Source organism: Neovison vison, chromosome 13 (genome assembly GCF_020171115.1).
Source record: "Neovison vison isolate M4711 chromosome 13, ASM_NN_V1, whole genome shotgun sequence".
Classification (NCBI taxonomy): domain Eukaryota; kingdom Metazoa; phylum Chordata; class Mammalia; order Carnivora; family Mustelidae; genus Neogale; species Neogale vison.
In genome coordinates this window covers 90,219,591-90,240,734 of record NC_058103.1, presented here as the reverse complement: position 1 = coordinate 90,240,734, position 21,144 = coordinate 90,219,591, and the positions used below count along the sequence as shown (strand labels likewise).

The window sequence follows — 21,144 nt, the reverse complement described above, 5'->3', positions numbered from 1 at the left end:
TAATCTTCTTCCCTTTTCTCCATAAGTAAAAATACCATCCAAGAAATGTCTGCTTTTTAAAAAATAGTATAGAGACGTGGCGAGGAAAGGCAGTGTGTATATATATATATATTTTTTTTAATAGCTAAGCAAGAGTAAGCAAATCCTTCCTGAATTTAGGGGCCCAGATTTTCTATCCATACCTCTGAGTTTCTCAGAACATCCTGCAGTGAAAGACATGATTCATAACTCCAATTCTGTCCAACATCCATATTTTGACATCCTAGGGGACTGCCCGAGGATAGCTAAATTCTTCCGGAAAACTAAGCATTTACTCACGGAAGTCCCATTTGTAGAACATCCTTGGTGGCAGTGGCTCTGTTACAGAATGCCCCGCTCTTTTTAACTTAACAAAACGTAGCCATCTGCTTATCCTGGTCTCTCCTCAGCACCCGAGACTGATGGAGCCTATTTCCCCAACACCAAACAGCCTCAGATGGCCACAGTTGGAGGTTTTTAAATGTTTCTTCCCTCGTCAGAAGTCCCTCACGTTGACTGGCAAGCATTCTGCCCATAACCCGCCCTCTCACACCCTGTCTCCACCTCATCCTGGCAGCCTCAGAAGCCCGATAACCAAGCAGCACCGAAACCACAGCCCTGGAGAAAACATCCAGAATGCTTAATTTTATATACGACTTCTCTCCATCCTTGGGTAACCCCAGTGTCCTAGATATGCAGCAGGCAGAGGTGTTGGCGTACAGTCCAAGTTAGGAGCCGGGGAGCTCCATTAGGGTCAAAGTACAGCGTTGCTTTATAACTGATTAGCCTTGATGAAGAGTGGCTACTTGCGGATAATCTCCTCTGGTAACTCCTGCTGTGGATTCTGGATTCAAAATGTAACTGGAATCAAAAGCCACTAGGCCTTTCCATACTGCATATGCGAAGAATGGTCTTTGATTACTCAAGTCCAGAGTGTGTGTGTTGCTCTAGAGCGAATTAAAATAACACACATTTGTTACCCCACTTTTTCTGTGATTCAGGAGAATGGGCCTAGCCTAACTGGGTTCTCTTCTTTCTTCTCTCTCACGGGCCACATTCAAGACTCTGGTCCCGGGAGTGTGGTCTCATCTGAAGGTTTGAGGAAAGAAACACTTGCAAACTCAGGGGTCATTGGCAGGATTCAGCTCTTGGGTGCTATTGCGCCGAGGGATCCATTCCTGTCTGATTGTGGGCCACAGGCCACCCTTGCTTCCCTGCCGCGCAGGCCTCTCCCAAATGGCCGTTTGCTTCATCAAAGTTCACAGGTCGAGAAGGCAAGAGAAAGTGTCTGGTAGCAAGATAGAAGTTTGACTCTTGTAACCTAATCACAGAAGTGACATCCCATCGCTTTTGCTATATTCCTTGTTAGAAGCAAGTCACTAGATCCAGCCAGCGTTCAGGGGGAGAGTACACGAGGGCCTGAATCCCAAGAGGCAGGGATTGTTGAGGTCATCTGGGAAGACAGCTGACCATAGAATCAGTCTGCATCTCTTAGCTGCAGCTCAGCACTCCAGAACTGCCACTGCTGTGGGCCTTTCTTCATTTCTGTTGTGGCCCAATTTAGTCTGATGCTTCTCTTGTGAACCTCTTTTCCTATATGTAAAGACTGCTGTCTGTAGAGTGAGTTCTATATGGGATCTGATGCCATACCTAGGGGCCTTTCTCTCTAGCTCATTTTTTTTTTACTATAAAGTTGAACCTTGGGGCACCTGGGTGGCCCAGTGGGTTAAAGCCTCTGCCTTCAGCTCGGGTCACAATCTCAGGGTGCTAAGATCTAGCCTCGCATCGGGCTCTCTGCTCAGCAGGGAGCCTGCTTCCTCCTCTTTCCTTCTCTGCCTTCCTCTCTGCCTAATTGTGATCTCTGTCTGTCAAATAAATAAACTCTTTAAAAAAAAAAATGAAGGACATGTAAGGACAGGTTAGTTACAAATTTGCTAGGTATTTTCACAAGTCTTTAATATGCCTTACAATTACCCATTTCATAGACACTGCTTTGTATACTTTTCCACCTGTATGTAACATCCACTCATAGAAGTTCTGGCCAAATTAGAACAACGTCTCCCCATCTTGCCAAATTTGAAAATCCTTAAGCAAGTTTTGCTGTCCCCCATGTGATTATGTCTGTGCTTTTAGATCCCACCTACTTAGACAATCCATAATGACAGAAAACTACTGAGAATCCTATTTTATCTGCATGTTTAAAATAAGACATCTTTATTTTTTCTGTCTGAGGATAGTGCTTGGCGTGCATAAGGCTCTATTATCTCAAGAGGCGCTGGCCCAAGTTTGGGAACCTCTGAGATCTCAGGGCTGGGGTCAAGAATTCAAATGTCGGTTGGGACAGGTAGACCACATTAAGCAGGCAGAGTAGGCAGAGCAAAAGAAATGTGGCTTCTTTGATTTCTTTCTTGAAACACAAAACCCTCTGCCATTCTCTTTTGCTTTCCCAAATTTGACAGAGGTGGGAGTTATGGAGAAATGGGTCTCTGCAAGGACGGTCTGTGGCACCTGCACGAAGGTAGATGGAACCTTCTACCTCAGGGAGCCTCGACCTCAGGGAGTACCAGAGAATGGTGGGGACCGCACCAAACCTGAAACATATGTCTTGTCTGAAGGGGGCAACTGTTGCTTAGCTCCAGCTGATTGTTGCCAGATCAACTAATTTCTCAAAAGACGCTGAGTACGCAGGATTTCATATTAAAAAACAAAATAAAACAAAACAAAACTTATGGGTTGGCTCCATTTTTTAAAGAATTGATGAAAGCCCAGCCTCGATTTAATAGATCCAGTCACAGAAATGTCACTAATTTGTAAGGCAGCTTACTCTGTGTTCTCAAAAGCTACTTTGGTAGAAAAACTGTTCTTCAAGTTGAATTAATATACAATTCTGGGTAACTCGGAGACATTACGCTAAGTCTGACCGAGAGCTACAGCATGAATCTAATCCCTTCTCCCCAGGAGTGCCCTAAAAATCAGAGGCTGGTAAATGAGCATGTTAACACCCTACGTGCTTATTTCTAGGTCACACATGCTCTGTTATTCTAACAGTTCCTCAAATATCCTAGCATTCTCCTCTAGATCAATTCCAGACCAGAGATCTTCCTCTCAATTCCAGACCAGAGATCTTCCTCTTAAAACGTGACACCGGAAACCTGCACAACCCTCGAGACATGGTCTCAGTGCTGCAGAAGGCACTTCCTCTCTTTTTGGGTCAAGGTCTAATAGGATGTCCCCTGTCAATTGCTACTTTACAGTGAGACAGTCACAGACCCTGCACCCAGACTGCCAGAGTTTCCAAAACTGGTTCTTCCACTTTTTACCATGAGCCCTTTGGCCAGCTGCTTAATTGTTATGTGCCTCAGTTTCTTCATCTGCAGAATGGGGACATTAATGGCACCTACCTCGTGGAGTGGCGCTGAGAAATGGCTAGATGCGTGTGACGTGCTTAGAACAGTGTGTGGCACGGAGTAAGTGCCATGGAAGTGGTAATAGGCAACCGTGTTACTGTTGCCATCATTGCCATTTGTAATTTACATTACATTCACATTTGTAATTTACATTACAAATCTGTAAATTTTCCATCCGTGGGCTCATCATGGTCCCTAGTAAAAAGGCCAGGCCATGGCAGTGGGTGAATCTTGCCAGCAAGCTTGCTACCGCTAGTCGGCCAGTGATTCAGCGAGCCCAGAGAGCTGTCTGTTCCTATCATTATCTCTGTTCCTGCCCTTGAAAGGAGCCAACACCAGCCAGGCACCATGCTAGGCCTGGGGAACACGTGTGTAAATGAAACATGGTCTTCGCCCTCGGCAACATCACGAATCTAGCAGAGATAATCTCTGGGGTACAGATGTGCACACAACCACACAAGGGTATCCAGCTTTCATTCCATAGTCTCCCATTTAACTTCTCTAAATACTCTGAAATGAGAGGACACCAGAGAGACCCCTTCCACACCCGTTTGTAAGGCTCTTGTTACTTACGGGGACCTTCCTCTTTCATACACACCCTCCAGGTCTGTCCTGGCTCTCTTAACTTCCCTTTTCTTCCCCCGCCCCCCCCAGGAGGTGTTTGTTGTTTTTGCACATTTGGTGGTATTTCATTTGCAAGCAAAAGGACTCCCTCACATTCTCTTTCTGCTCCACAGGAGTCTTTAAAATCCATTTGGATGGAGCCTTTGATCTTCTTACTTGATCACGCCTATAGTAACCTTAAAATTATAGTCAACCTTGAAATGTGTTTACAGAATCCATTCAGATAATCCGTATACATCCCATTCCTGAGTGTGTCCGGCTTGTAGGAAGAACTGCAAACCCAGCAGCAGACCAACCCTCTGCTTTGCTCATTCCCTCACACCCAGGGACTCCCGTTCCTTTTCTTTTTTTTTTTTCTTTTTTTTTTTTTTTTTTTTCCCAATTTATTTATTTTCAGAAAAACAGTATTCATTATTTTTTCACCACACCCAGTGCTCCATGCAAGCTGTGCCCTCTATAATACCCACCACCTGGTACCCCAACCTCCCACCCCCCCGCCACTTCAAACCCCTCAGACTGTTTTTCAGAGTCCATAGTCTCTCATGGTTCACCTCCCCTTCCAATTTACCCAAATTCCCTACTACTCTCTAACGCCCCTTGTCCTCCATGCTATTGGTTATGCTCCACAAATGAGTGAAACCATATGATAATTGACTCTCTCTGCTTGACTGATTTCACTCAGCATAATCTCTTCCAGTCCCGTCCATGTTGCTACAAAAGTTGGATATTCGTCCTTTCTGATGGAGGCATAATACTCCACAGTGTATATGGACCACATCTTCCTTATCCATTCTCCCGTTCCTTTTCAATGCAGTTAACAGTCTCTTTGATTTGTACTGGCCACAAGGTTATGTTTGCCTTCTCAGTGATCTCATTCTTGTACAGTAGTGCCCCAATTAATGGGAACAGGCATCAAAGAGGTGAAATCACTCAACCCACAAGCATGTATACTTGACCTACCTAAAAATTTCCTGGGTCCTGTTTTCTTCCTGGTCTACACCTTTTCAAAAGGAAATGCTAGAGTTAGATTTTTTTTTTTTTTTAATTATCAACCAAAATGTTCCCTTCTGTTGGTTCACATAACCAAGGAATTGATTCTATGAAGTCGCTTAATTTGGTCAGCCTCTTCATAAACAGATACATTGCTAGAAGGTTATCTTGCCAGCCATTTGATAATCTCTGGATCCTGAATTGTGGGAGAAAGCTCAGAGATACAGTAAAGTAGGCATCAGGAACACAGCCAGACCTTGTTTGATCATGAAATTTCCAAATTTGTCACCCTGTGAGTCCCTATTACTTCTGTCTTTCAAAGAACACAGAATTGGAAAGCCTTTTCCTACCAGTTGCCATTTACAAGGACAAGTTGTGTTGCCTTGTTTTTTAATTAAGTGCATATTGTTAGAGCTTCTGAGCCACGGGAGGGGCTATTCTGAGTTAATATTGTTCCATCCACAAGCCAAGGAAGAAACAGACTTAGATGGTAGAGCCTTATGATATGTCACTACTATATACTGAAAATCAGTCAGAGATCTGTGATCCTACCTTCAGGGAGTCCTAGCAGTGAACCACTACAACAAAATGTTCACATTCACAGCCTCGTGAAACCTTTTCAAGTTGCAGAGTTCATCTGTTGCCTCACAAGTGAAACCAGTCCATTTTCTTGGGCATTGAGGTGTTCCCCAGCCTGGCTTTCCTGCGTGGAAAATGCCATTTTTGCAAAGAGCTGTCATGCTTCGTGTCCTTTGGCTCATGATTTAACTGTTCAGGGAAAGTGCTTGCTGCTCCTGCTCTCTCGGCGCTGGTGATATGTGTTTTGGTTTTATTAAATCTTTAAAATACTGAGCTTGTTGTTTATGATCCCCATATATTCTTTTGTTCTTTTCCATGACTGGTTAGATCACGTTTTTTTCCTCCCTTTGTAAAAATATTAGTGCCTTTCCAAAGAACATCGTGGTCTCCCAGATGGCTGCATAACCCAATGGAGAAATGTCTTGAGCTCAGTGTTAGGTCCGTCGAGGCGGTGACTCGGCTGCTTTATAGACAGGAGACTCCAAGGCTCCTCAGACACGGTCCTCAGAACTGCGGATCTTCCTGCCCTTGCCAGACTTGTTTGGACAAATCAGACATCATTTACTACTAATCAGAGTTCTCTGTAAAATAGAGGTACCAAATGGTAGATGTCCCAGATGCAGACCATTGTTAGTGCAAGCTATCAAGAAACCCTCCGTGAAATGGAAGCCAGGGCTCACCAGGCTCGTCTGCGGGCAGCCCCGCACACAGGGAAATCTCGTTGAGCCTACTGCTCCAAGGCCACCTCACTGTACACAGCTCCTGGGTCCCCCCCAGAGCCTCTCCTTTGTAGATGGGCCACCATCTCCTGATTCTGTCCAAAAGTCTGAATTAACCTTGCCTCTGACTCGGCTACCCTACGGATGTGAATCCCCAAATAAACTGTTCCATGACACCCCACTGAACTTGTTCCTGTGAATACAGTATCTTGCAGCCCATACTGTACTATTAGTTTTGGCAAGTATACTACAGCATGTAATAAATCAGTGAGGGAAAAAGCTTTTTGGCCTAACGTGGCTCAGCCTGCCGTAATGTCAGAGTACAGAAAGCAGTTCTGTTTTTAGACATCCTTTTACTAACCCAACATTCATAATTTATGATTTCACTGCAAAATTCCTGCAACATGACACCCAAAGTAGTGCTGCCCTTTAATTAAGTACTCTCAGTAGGAAAAACGTGAAACTGAAGTGCAAAACCTCTCCGTGTGCACGGTGATGGATAGTGATTACATCTTTATGAACCCAGCCTAGAGGTCTCAACTTCCTGATGGGTGAAGTCGTCTGCAGGGCTACTTCCTGAGTCTGCTGCTAACCAATTTGGAGATAATTTGGAGGCACAATTGAGAAAGATGGGGGTTTTAAGCCAGCTTCTGTCTATACGTCTTCACAAGTCCACACGACCTAATCCATCATCTTCATGATAAGAACCTACAACCCAATTTCACACATATAGAGGTTGTATGCACAGATGAAGGGTCAGGGATGAGGTCTCGCTGAGGGTTCCCTGTTGCCACATGGGTTTGTTTGTTTTTGAAGAGCTGAAAGAATGGATGGCAGAAGGGAGCTCTGCCCTTGAGTGTGCACATAGAACATGCTAGCCAGAAGATGGCCTTGAGCTGTTCTGCTTTTTACCTTATTCTTCACTCTTTTATTTTCCCCCTTAGTTGGAAACAGACAAGTAGGGTAAGGTGGCACCAAATCTGGTGCTCCCCAGCTCATCAGTGGGGAGACTCTGATGTTCTCCTTCATCACTTAGGTACTCACATCAGCCCAACTTCAGAACACCTTACTGGAAGGTAATTAGGGCCGTGCGTGCATTTGCGATACTTCAAGTCCCTTGAAAGATCCCAAGTCTGTCCATGACAGCAGTGGTACTTCTACTGACTAAGCTCATTCCTGAAAGTTCAGCCCTCCGACCCAACTGTAGCAACCGAAACAAAAGCTTTGCACAGTAATGTCACTGAATCATCTTAGCAATGCTTCCGAGATGACCTTTCTCTAGAATGACATCGATACAATACACACATGCTGTCTTGCCGTGTTTTTGCAGATTCGGACCGGGCTTGGTCATCTATTGGTACGGCTTCATCCAGGAGCTGGACTGTAACCGGGAGCGGGGCATCCTGCTCAAAGCCTGTTTCCCCACGGACATCGTCACCCTGTGCCACAGTGTTGCCTGACCCTGATGATCCTGGAAGAGAAGCCAGGAGGAAGAGGTGAATCCGGAAGCAATTTGACTTTCCTGCCGTGTAAACTCCTGGCAGCATCTGCCCTGAACTTGAGCTGAACTCTTGCTGCCCGTGGCCACACCACTACCTCTTCAGACAAACATATCAAGAGTTTCTGTTTTCCTTCATCCCTTGCTGATGTGTAACAGCCAAGAACTACAGACACAACCCACTCATTATCAGCATTTCTGTCTCTGTCAAACAGTTAGTTTACAGATAGTCATAATCTCTCTTCCTTCCGGATGGTTTCTCCTTGTATACTGAACAAAAGAAGAAATGTGGGAACTGAAAGGTGTGATTTTTCAATTCTCCTCCCAGTTCCCGAATCACCCTCTTTCCACCCCCCCACCCAAAAGCCTCCATTCATTCTTTCCTCCCTCCTTCCCCTGTTCTCTTCCGATCCACTCACAGGACCCAGTGTTACATACCCATCAAGGAATAATCTAACAGATTAGCAGAGTGGAAGACGTGGAGGCTGAAACTTGATTTCTGTTCTCACCTACAAGGCTTCAGTAGACCTTGATGGTAGCGCATGCTAGTTTTGTCCAGTCTTTACGGTTTCCTGACTTCGCTGGCATTAAGCCAAGCTGAAAAAATATACTTGATGAGAATTTCCTCTTTTTATAATACTTATTTGAACACCAAAGACTTTCCCTTTATCTCCTGTAAAAGTATTGGTTACATTGTGTCTGGAAACCATACTCCTCCTTTGGACTGGGGGGCTCAGGGGAGACCGCTGAAGCGTGGCACCAGCCTGGGCAAAAGTTTATTTTTAAACACGGCTACTTGTCAGTATGTATGGGTAGTCAGTATTTTTAGGAGTACAATTTTTTAAAAGCACATTCTGTGCGCTGCTTTGTATCTGCATTTTATACTACATAACTACCTAACACTCCTATAACTTGGGTATTAGCAATGTTTAGCTTTGAATGAATTAAGTGTACCAGAAAAAAACCTGGGGTGATTTTTTTCAAATAAGCAAAATAAAAGGGATTTTGTATTTGTTCACTTTAATCTATTCACTTTTTATACCGCAAACCAAACTTCAGTCTAAAGGAAAACATCAATAAATTCATTATAAATCTACAGTTTGGGAGACTAAAAACTTCTCTATTCCCCAAAATGTATTTATAAAATATTTGTCCCCTTGTTGAATATATATATGTTTTAAAATGTCAAAGATGACTTTGGAATTAACTGAGAACTTCTGCAGACACCTTTAAGTTACATACACTGCTTGCTTCTTTCAAAAGACTACATATGCCATTTGTACCTTGTTCATTTGGTACCTAAAGGAGGTTTGCAAAAGTCTGCCAGCTGCCTGTCCTTTTGAAGGACACAGACACGTCCGGTCCAGACGTGTGGATTTGAACTCTGCTGTGGGTTGCACTAAACAAAAAAGGAAGGAGATGAGCTGGGAAGGAGGCTCCGGCAGGCGTCTGCTTCAGTGTAGAAGTACCGAGCAGATTTTGTGAGTGCAAGGGAGTGATCTGAAAGCACTGCCATTACTTAACACACATGCACACACACGTGTGTACACACACACACACTTTAACCAAAACTGTTGTTAAACAGTTTCCATGGTCTCCTCTACGCTGCTTTGTCTGCTTTAGGAATAAATTACATTTATCTGCACAGATGTTGAAAAGCCTGTTAAACCCTTGTCAAGGATTTGTTTGTTTTACATCAAACAAATTTATGAGGAGGGGGCACAAATAAAGGAAAAGATAAAAAGAGGTGCTCGCGTTTCGTAGTCCTCCTTCCCACCTGGTGCCCTGACTTCCTGTGTCGGGAGAAACTGTTGCTCTCTGCAGAGGCAACGCCACCTCTCCATGAAGGGGGGGTTGACATTTGGCCCTAAAAAGTGGGAAAGAAACCAGCAAACTCTACATATCATGATAAAGTTACAAGTCATTCAAACTAAGCTTTTGCCCACATAAAACTAACACGATTATTAGGACTGTTACTCTATTGGAAGGGTGTAGGGAGACGGAAGTCGAGTTCCCAAACGGGAAGCTTAAAATCTCCTTGTTCTTTTTCCTTTTATGGTAGAAATACTTACCTCTGTTTTATCGATAGGCATTGTTTACTTGTTTGGGTTTGGTTTTTGTTTTGTTTTGGTTTTTTGTTTGGGGGGGTAGTTTTAACAATAAAAATGGCCCTAGAAAGTGAGCCATGACAACTTTTTTTTTTTTAATTGCTGTCATCATTAGAACATTAACATTAAAGCCAAATCTTGTTTTATGGAAGATTTTGCAAACTGCAGTGATAAATTATGTGATGGAGTGTGTATAAAGTAGGAGTGTGTGTAAAACTAAATGATGTTCTGTCAAGCATCTGCAGTCACAAACAAAGGTCCTTATCTGAAGTGTGGCTCAGGGACTGCTGAGGGCAAGGCTGACCCAGCACCGATATTTCAGGTGACTTCATAGACTCCTTTCTACCCTCATCCCTACACATCCCGCCCCAACAAAAAAAAAAAGTGGGAGGATTTTTTTTCACCTGCCTTCTAGTGAGGTTTATGTCAACTTTTCTCAACACTCCTAAAGCCATATATAAAAGGGAAAGCTTAGGGGTCCAAAGCAGAAGGCTGGATCTCCAGGGGAAATAATTTTCTTCAAACTATAGGTGTGTGTACCTGCTCATTATCGGCGAGGCTTGAGTCCGTGCTGCAAAGGATGATACATTGTTGGTCTTTGGGGGATGCATTAACTCCTTCAAGCCACAAGGGAATCGAGTAGAGCTCTGGGCGAGGTCATCCACTAAATGGTCCCTGGTGGGCCACGCTAATCAGGGCACGGCGGCCAAGTGAACAGTTAATTCACTCCCTTTGCCTGGAAAGCTCCACCTGTTGTTCCTTGGCCTCTGTGGAACTGAGATACCTCAGTCGTAGGCTCTTAACATGCCCCCCCCCCAGTACAGACCTAGCGTTTCGACTAACTGAAACTTTTGCTGCTTTCATGTGCAACCACACTTCACCCACCTCTGCCCTATCCTCTTCCCCTTCACGCTCGTTGCCAGTGTTCACACACATGGCCATGCATTCTGCATTTCCTCACTACTCACGGACTCCAATGCTCTCTGGCAAAGGATCCCAAAACTAACTCGCATCCCATCTAAATCCTGATCCGTGTGCCTTTAGGGTGAGGATGGGCGGGGAGCAAGTACACCTGAAGAATCTGAAGAATTATGGAAGTTCTCAGGTAAGATTTGACAGGGTCTAATGTGGTCTGAGGTTCAGGCTGTGAGGAAGTGTTTCAGCAAACCGGGCCAGAAACCCAAGTGAATTTTAAAGCAGCTTTGAGCCTGAGTGAGGGAGGGGAGGGAAGGGAGGGTGTGTGCTGATTAAAACGACAAATGAGTAAAATGCCTATCTGAATTCACTAGAGAAGCACCCCTCGCATGTTCTTAGGAGAATCTCACCCTTTTCCACGTGATCCAATGAGAGCAAGTTGCCTCAGCAAGGGGCAGCGGGGGGATGGGGAGAGGCAGAAAATCTTCCAACTGGGACAAGGTTCCTTAGGGTAAAGGAGCAGAGCTAGCTCAACAGGAGAGGAAACCAAAATCCAAAGAATGGGGAGTCTGCCTGCAATGTCACCATTTACTGAGCAGCACTTCTCCCAACCTGTCCCCCGAGTCCCTCTTCGGGGACGGAAGTGTGGCGGTGACACAATGGGGACCCTCTCATTGTAGAGTCCCAAACTAACCTTCCCATACATAGTCAACATGATCCTTTATTAAGACCATGCCTGGATTCCAAAGTTTAAATAAGGAAGATGGATTATGAAATAATAACCAGAACAGCCCGGGCTCCCCTTGTGTGTTTCACTTTCCTGCTATTGTTTTGAATATGGCTGTGAGACAAAGAGCTGCTTAGGTCAAGCACAATAAATTAGAGTTTTCATACAATAGTAATCCACTAAAATGATTTCAAAGCTGGATCAAAGTACTTCCAAAAGACTTTTAAAACTTTTCCACAATACAGGGGGAAGGGGAATGCTCATTTGATGCCTTAATTCATTTCCGTGAGTATAGCAGAGTTAGACCTTGGCGTCATACCTCCTTTCTATAAAATCCAACTCGTTAGTTAAATAAATCCAACTTGTTATTATTGTTTTTACGTGTAAGTAAAGGGGATTTAAGTTTTCATCTAGTTAAGTGGAACAACGAAACATTTGGAGTTGCTTGTGTATAAGGAAAAGATACCGATAGTACCTTTTTATTTTATTTTATTTTTAAAGATTTTATTTATTTATTTGTCAGAGAGGGTGAGCACAGGCAGACAGAGAGGCAGGCAGAGGCAGAGGGAGAAGCAAGGAGCCCGACGTGGGACTCGATCCCAGGACGCTGGGATCATGACCCGAGCCGAAGGCAGCTGCTTAACCAACTGAGCCACCCAGGTGTCCCCCAATAATACGTTTTTAAAACAGGCATGTTTTAATATTTAATTTTGGTACCGAAGGTATTTAAGACTAACCCCCTGTGCTTAGAATGAAGTATCTATAGATTTATTTTGCATCTTAATAATCATGGCACTCGATACATTTAGTTTTTCATTCCTTTTCCTTCCTCACTTGGATTTATCTAGAGCTGTCTCCTAGCAAAGGCAAGGATGATGGGAAGTACCCCAGTGATAGCAAAGCTAAGCAAATTCTAGGCCCAACCATATATAAAACAGCGTGGGACTCCCACAGCAATGTCAGGCTCAGCTAAAGTCCCAGGGTGCTATGTCAACGTAATTTTTATTTTTTAAAGGGAAGGTCATTTTGAAATGCTGACGTGAAATAGAACCAAGTCAATTAAGTAATAACAATTGAAGTTCAGAGTTTAATTGAGGGCCGAACATGAAGCCAATGACCATTAACCTAAAGCGGTCATGAATTCCCCCTGCAAACTGCCCTTGTTAAAGGTATTTCTAGAATAACTAGCACTTTTTCCTTTAAAAAAAAAATGCCTTTGCCATTTTTATGTTCAACACAGATACATTCAGAAAAAATAATTTAGTGTGTCTATAGTAGGCTATCTGCATTCTTGAGTTTTAACTAAAATTTCTTGTATAGAGCAAATCAAAATTTATGTCATCAAAACCACCTCTGCCGGAAACGATCTTTCATAAGTAAACTGATAGATAGAAGCACCCTGGTCTCCACTGTTGACTTCTTTCCCTCTGGAGTTATTTCATGGAGAGAGTGCCAACCTAGATGATAAGCCACCTACAGTATTTGTTTTGTTCTCTGCCTAGCCCCCAACCGCCAAGGGAGATCCTGGCACAGAACAGGTGCTCAGTGCATGTGGAAGGAACAAAGGAATGAATAGAAACTTACGCTAAATATGTTCTCATTCACTTGCTTTAAAAGAAATAATCGGAACTCTTTAAATTTTACTTGTTTCTCATTTTCTTCAGCTGAAAACTTAGTGTAGTTACCAGAATCGGGAAAGCAATATTGGTATTAAGAATTACTTTAGAGACCCTCAATATCTCAAAGCAGGTTCATCAATCAGAATATCTCAGGATGCATACTTAGTTTGAAGGGGAATTCGTGAGATCTCAGTGCGCTTACCTTCAAGTTAGCCCTAGTGCATGGTCTAATCCAGTATATTTCTAAAGAAACCAGAACATCTAAAAATCTTTGCTTCTCTTTTTTAAAAAAATGAGGCTTAAGGCATTATCTTGACATTTCTATGTAAGAGACGGTCTCCTCTAAATTCCAGATTAAGGCCTCAAATCAAATGTGTTTCCAACACCAATTTTGAGATATTTGGTGAAATTCTTAAATTAACTGCAAACAGTACCTTTTAATTGCTCATTTTTTTAATGCTCAGTTGTTGGCAAAGTGCTTCCTGGCTATAGAAGTGGCTGACTGAGTCAGGAGAGAAGGGTTCTTTGGTTGTTTGCCAACAGGATCTGACTTAGGAGAGACACTGTCCATGAACTGCTCAGTGGGCGTTTCCCTGTTAGTCATTAAATCAAACATGATCATTTCAAAGTCCTAGGCATTTGGTCTATTTCCTCATATTTTGGAAACTTGTAAAAGGAACCGGAACTTCCATGTTTCTTCTTTGCCAGTTTCCCAGGCCTTAATTTGGAGGGCCATATGGCCCATGATCCCTTCCATCAGTGTCTGGAGAGTACAGACACCCAGTTCTCTCTGACATAGTCCTGAGACCAAGTCCTCTTCGGTTCTATGTGATATTTTGGTCTTCTATTTCTAGCATTTCAGCTATTCAAAACACAAATATTTCCTGAGTCCCTAATGGATATTTTCAAAGTGTTTCAGTGCTGTGGGGAATTTTAAAATACACAATAAAAGGTGGTTCTTGAAAAAAAATACATATATTACGTACCAAAATGAAAACAAGGGTTTAAAAATTTCAGCAGAGTCAGTCACCGTATAACAAGGAAAGAGGCAAACCTTTGAGGCTTTTAATAAGATACTTTAATTCTAGAATATGGGCAGCAAAAAGTTCACTATTTGGTTATAGCGGCTGCATTTGCTGCTAAGGATTCTGAGACTGCGTTCAGCTCAGCAGGAAATAGAGGTATGCTCAGTTACAGGCACTCGTTTTTGAAGTGGGTTGTGATCACATATAGATGCCACATATTTCCAATTTCAGCCCTAGGCCATTCATATTTAGTGCAAGTATAAATTCAAAGCATTTGGAAAGGAACTCATAACCTTGTTCGTCAGCCTGAGCAGTAAAACAAGCAGTAACATTTTCCACGGGGTCTGTGACATCAAGTGAACTCTCTGTCCCTGGCTAAAGTCTGCTTAGTGATTCACATAAGCTAAATATGTCCATAGAACTAGGGCTTAAAAACTCAAAAAACAGTGGAAGGCCACAGATAATTATTACTTTGAGTAAATGCCTACAAGTCAAATGACATTATTGATGAAAAACATGGGGTCTCTCTATTTGGGGCTCTGCCTAAGGGTCTTGAGATTTGAGGATTATCTTCTAGGAGATGGTCTTACATGTTCCTAAGGTGTTCTGTTGTTGTTTTGTCAGTAAAACCAGCCTGGGGTTTCAAGGTCAGCTGCGGACTATGCCTGCTTTCTGTCTGAGAGCCTTGATATCATCTGGGTATCAATTTCCTATGTAGTACAGTGCATTTCTGTAAGGTTGTGATTGTACATTTGTAGTATTGGTTTTAAGATACACTCCCAAGAAGTGTTAAATTATTTTCCAGGACAAAGGAGATTGGTATGTTTTACCTGGTAATGCAGTTTTTGTTAATATACTTATTATTAAGATATAAATAATTTCCCTGAAACCTTGTGCTTGTATCAGTTTATTCTAGCAGCTAAAATAATAACTAAATCATTGCACATGGAAAATTAGAGAAAAGTCAAAAAACTATTTGGTTTCTTGCTGATTTAAACAGAAGTCTCCATCCTGGTTTTCAAAGTTACAATTTTTTAAGAAGCATTTTTGCAATACATGAGAAACAATCCAACATAACTGAATAATCGAAAAGCTGAGCAACGAAAGAGATGGCAAAGTGGACATGAGTGCTTTGCATGTAAATGTAAAACCCAGTCTTTTGGTAAATTATTTTCCTCTTACTTGCTCCCCCACTATCCTTGTAAGTGTTTCTGCAATGACAGAGGGGTTAAAAACTGCAGCGTGGGGGCGTGGAGTGAGCAAAGAAACTCATGTGAAAACTGAATTGCATTTTCCTGCATCTCCCTGACAATTCCCTAAGAGGTGTCTGGAAAGTAAAATTGAGCCATTAGCAAAGATGAGACCAGTTTGACTCATAGACTCAGAGAATTGTAGAAGTGAAGGAACCAGATATTTCATTGTGTAGATGAAAAAATTGAAGTCAGCAGAGGTTATGGGACTTGTCCAAGGTCACATAGCTAACGAATTAAGGGCAGGACCAGAATCTGTCCCTCCTAGCCTCTTGTCCACTGTCCTCTCTGCTGAAGGATTAATAATTTATTCTGGAAGGAATTTTCAGTACCTTCATTACATTATTTACAAAGTAAAGGATCATGGTGTATTTTTAAATGAACCTTACTGTTTTTGCCCTGCCCTGATACCCTAATCTCTATTGTAGAAATCAACTAGCGTTTTGACAGAAATAATTCTCATTGTACTTGCACTTAAAGCACCTAAAACTTTTACTGTTTGGCAATGGTTTCTATACATTGCCATTGCGTCTAAGAATGTGCCACTAAAAATGAATCTGGCAACTTTTTAAGACTTCTTTTTCCCCTGGCCAATGTCCGTGTTCATCTGATTTTCCTTCCATTGCTGGTGTTGGGGAGGGGGGAGTCCACAGATGTTATGTTTACCGTCTTCTCTTCTATATAAGGATGAGATAATACTTAAACCAACAATAATCCATGGACTTTTCTGGTCATCACCAAAAGTGGTTAGCCTAGAATATTCTCCACCTGTACTCCGGGGCACCTGGTGACTCACACATGCTTTGACAACAGCCTGGAATCCCTGCTTATCCACTTACAGATAAGCAAACTCTCTAAAACCTTCAGTTCCTTCATTTGTCACAGGGAAATGAAATAATACCTATCACCTAGGACTATTAGGAGGATTAAATAAGATTAGTGCTTAATGCATCATAAATCATAGCCCTAATAAAACCAGTATCACATATAATTCTATTATACGTTATGTAATTATTAATATTACTACTCTAGAAGGATCCATTTAATAAACTATAGACACCATTAAAAATGTGCATTTTCTATGGTCATGTAGAAATCAGTATAACGTGGATAGCTTGGCTTATTACTGCTTTTCTAAAAGTCATTTAGAAAAAGCTATTTTTCCAAAAGTTAAGAGATTGGCAGAACAAGACCCTCCTTTGAAAGTGGGCCTATGTTTAGCTGATTGTCTTCACAGACACATATCTAGTATAACATTCTCCTGCTCCGGAGAAGTTGCTCAGAGGCAGTGAGCCCGTGTTTCTTTTGATAGTGACCGTAGCCTTTGCCATAAATACAACTTGGGCAGCAGGACGGCCCAGAAAGGAGCCAGCACTTATCCGCCTGATTGACGGCCTGAATCCGCTGCCCGCCAGATGAGCCCCGGAAGGTGCAGGGCTTTATTACATAGAAAAGGTTTCTTTAAGGGGATTGAGATATTCTCCGGGCCACTGTTAATGCAGTGAAAGAAAGCATAAAATGCTATTTGAATTTGATCTTTAAAGAAACAAACAAAGCAAGCAAAGCAAAAGGAATCTGGGGAAATTACTGGCTTGTTCCTGGATTTTCCTTCTGATTGATGTTTGTAACACCATTTGGGGCGGCTTTTTAAAAGACATGACTTTTGCCAGCACACCGCCTCTAAAAATAAACCTCATTAGATCACAGGCAAGCTGAACAATTTTTAAACAATGGAGCAAGTACTGATGTTCCCCTCTCAACACCCAGGCTGGTAGCCCGACATGTTGGAGGCAGATTCTCTTTGGCAGCAGGAAATCACTCCAACAGTAATGCTGGGCATGGAGAGTTTGGCTCTCACCTGTGAGCATGACAGCATTTTGCAAACAATTAACAAGGCTTTGCCACACCCCTGCCAGCTTGGATAAGTGCTCTTAGGTCACTAACAGGAGGTAACTAACCAAGTATGCTTTTGGTAGAAATTGCTGACATCTTCATAACAATAAGGAAAACTTGGAAAAATGCTTTCTCTGAAGAACAAGATTCTCTCTCCATGCTATTGGTCAGAAAACTGAAGTACATCTGATTTTTCCAAATTGTTTTGTCTACCCAATCATGAAAACGAATTGTAATGTCAGTTGCCCAGACTGACCGGCGGTCAACACCCTAAGAATGTCTTCTCATAGTTTGTTAGCCATATCTAATGGTACACAGGAAAACAAAGATCTCAAACTTGGCGTCCCGAGGCCCCCTAGGACTGCTCCTGCCGAACCCCTAACTTCCACTGTCAGTAAGAACAACTGAACTGAATGGAAACAGTCCATGAACATTGCGAGTTTCATAGAACCTGCCTGACCTCTTTCTCTCCCCTGTATTATAGAAATTATGGAAGGGGGGCTTGAAAGACAAAACGCTCTTGTTATTCGCAAACACTCAAAGTTTAGCAGAACACAATAAACAGCTCTTAAGAATGACTTTGTAATGGGCCTATTTTAACATGGCCGGCTGTGTGATCTAAAGAGAATCCAGGAGCGCGTGGGTGGCTCAGTAGGTTGAGACTCTTGATTTTGGCTCAGGTCATGATCTCAGGGTCATGGGATCAAGCCCCAGGTCGGGCTCTACATTCAGCAGGGAGTCTGCTTGAGATGCTCTCCCTCTGTTCCTCCCTGCTCACTCTCTCTCTCTCTTTCTCAAAAAAAAAAAAAAAGTCTTTAAAAATAATAATGATAATCCATATGCTCTCATTAATTGAATTTGAAAATTTCAGATTTCAAAATAATTAGCATCGGACTCAACCTGGTGTCCTATCTTATTAAAAACAGGAAACCTGGAAAAAACAACAACAAAACATTAAGTCTGACTCATGGTTCCTGAAATGGCTTAATCTAATCATTCCCTAAAATGGATGTGAGTTTGTAGCTCACTGAATTCAAATTAAAGAGTCACTAGAATAGTCAGTTCTTTCCTTATTAACTATTGCAGAAGCATCTATTGAAATAGCTGGAGATGGACCTAGGAAGGGCATCTTCCCTGCTATGGAAACCATAACTTCCCAGATGCTGGAATTGGAGGCTATTTTGTCAAGAACTGGAAGCAGATGTTTATCGCAGCACAGGTGGACTGGTCCAGTGATGAGCTTGCAGCACCACTGGAGCCCGTGAGCGGCAAGGAAACATCTGTCCTGAAGTCTCTGAGAAACCTTTCCCCTGATGAAACGATCTTTTCTGCCATCCTTTTTATTTAATTTTTTTAAAAGATTTTATTTATTTATTTGACAAAGAGAGAGATCACAAGTAGAGAGAGAGACAGGCAGAGAGAGAGAGGAAGGGAAGCAGGCCCCCCACCGAGCTGAGAACCTGATGCGGGGCTCAATCCCAGGACCTTGAGATCATGACCTGAGCCAAAGGCAGAGGCTTAACCTGCTGAGCCACCCAGGTGCCCCTGCCATCCTTTTTCTTTAGATGGAAGGATGGGATGGGGGAGCTGCAGTAGCCATGTTGTGACCATCTTGTGACCATACGAAAAGTCAAAGAAACCACCAGAGCTTGGGTCAGCACTGCCAAATTTTTACAACTGGCATAACTGTTACTTGTACCCCAAAGCATCCCTAAATGACAAGGGAATTTGATTTCTGAGAATAGGGTTCTTGGTGATTTCTTATATGTCACTGCCAGAGAAATTGGGTTGAAATGTCTAACAAAGTTACCGATTGCTCACGACCTACCCAGAAATACTGAGCCCTAAGCAGGGTAAAACTGTTTAGAGAGATAGGATGGAAATTACTCCCCCCACAGAAGGGACAAACCTAGCAACTGATCATGTAGCACCCCCAACAAATACATCGTATTGTAGAACTCTGAAAATCTGCCCAGTGACTATGCGAGAACGACGCCTCTAGGGACATCATCATTAAAATGAGAACTGTGAAAAATAAAATAAAATGGGAACTGTGGATAGAAATTCTTAGCCACACACACTTATTTTTATTTTTTTAAAGATTTTATCCATCCACTTGACAGATAGAGATCACAAGTAGGGAGAAAGGCAGGCAGAGAGAGGGAGGAAGGGAAGCAGGCTCCCTGCCGAGCAGAGAGCCTGATTGGGGGCTTGATCCCAGGACCCTGGGATCACGACCCCAGCCGAAGGCAGAGGCCCTAACCCACTGAGCCACTCAGGCACCCCCACACACTTATTTTTAGATAACACTTTCACCTCCCCCTCCACTCCCCACCCTAACAAAACTACACCATTTTTACCGAACTATTCAAATGAATACATCAGCTCAATTTCCCTTTCTCACTTTGCCAGCACATCGAAACTTACAATGACAAGGACTGAGCCTAGTGTGCTGGGCAGTTAAGCCACACCTCATTCCAACAGGTAGGATTACCTACAAAAGATAAATTACAGCAGCCTAGTCATAACCAGCGGCACTGGTGCCAGACACCTGGCTTCTGATCATAGAAGCAACTCTGACAGGCTCTCTGGGTCAGCGGGTTACTCGGGCTCCTCGTGCCCCCCTTGCCTCATCTGTAACAACGGTTCTTCCAGCATATTGCATTGCAAAGATTAAAGTCCATCACATATTGAGTACTTTTAACAGGATCTGGCTCCTAGTATACACTCAATAAATGTTATCACTATTACCCTTTTTCCAAATGGGGTCCTTGAGGCTCACAGAGGTTAAATAACTTGTCCAGGGTTTCCCAGCCCATTAAGTAATAAAACTGTCTCAATATGTCTAATTTAAATAATGGGATTATAATTTATCTGTTATGCTATTTTAGAACGTGGTATGACTATTATGACTAGTATTCACCAATATTACATTCTCTTTCACTGCTTGAATGGGCAGCAGAGGACACTTTCCAGACTCCCAAGTGATCACACAGGGCCAAGCTACCGATTCTGGCTGAGGAAAAGTGAGTGGATGAGCGCTCTGTCAGTGAAGCAGTGAAAGGCCCTGCGGGATTCTCCATTTTCCTCTCTTGTCCTGCTGTACAACCCAATCAGAGTTCCAGAGGGTGAGTCTCCACCATTGGGGCTCTGAGAGACTAAGCAGAACAACGAACACGTCACCCCCACCGCCACCCCACCAGAATCAGAAAGAAACGCTCATGTTCAGTCACTGAGATCTGGCGGATGTAACCATAGCATCAACCTACTCTATCTCAAAAAAAACAGCAAAATTTCCAAATATTGTGTAACAAGAGTATTGATTCTGGGGCTCTTCAGGAATCACTCTTGGTAATTTCTGAGGGGGGGAATCATCTGACATTATTATAATGAACCATAGAAAAAGTTGATGGACATTGTTCTATAGCTTAATTTTCTATTACAACAAATAATCATCCTGAAAACCGACAGGACACAGATAAATAATTACGAATTTTATAAGTAACCTAGCTCTTAATTATAGTATTCTAGAAAGCCGTAATATTGTTGCTTCACAGTTTCTTCAGGATCTCAGAAAAGTTTATTGTGAAAATTATCATGGTCGTCTGGGTTTTGAAGAGTGCTAACCCTGCTTGTAAACAGCCTTTGAGCAAGAATTAACTAATGGTTTTTATTTTCCACAGACCACAAACATAAAAATTTGAATCTTAGCCATGTCTTCAGAAGATTAATCTATTTTTAAGAAAATGAAAGCATTTTCCACAGACCAGAA

At 42.6% G+C, this 21,144-nt stretch overlaps 1 protein-coding gene across 2 annotated transcripts in view; it reads left to right on the top strand.

Annotated features, from left to right (window-relative positions):
- CDIN1 (CDAN1 interacting nuclease 1) overlaps positions 1-21,144 on the top strand; it is a 273,110-nt gene that overhangs the window by 199,863 nt on the left and 52,103 nt on the right. The window contains exon 11 of one of the 2 annotated variants that reach the window (XM_044230222.1): positions 7,668-9,581. The exons of the other annotated variant lie outside the window; for it this stretch is intronic. Coding sequence (XP_044086157.1) covers positions 7,668-7,797 — 130 coding nt within the window. The 3' untranslated portion in view covers positions 7,798-9,581. Of the gene's footprint in view, positions 1-7,667; positions 9,582-21,144 lie in introns of those variants that run through there. 2 annotated transcript variants of the gene reach the window in all.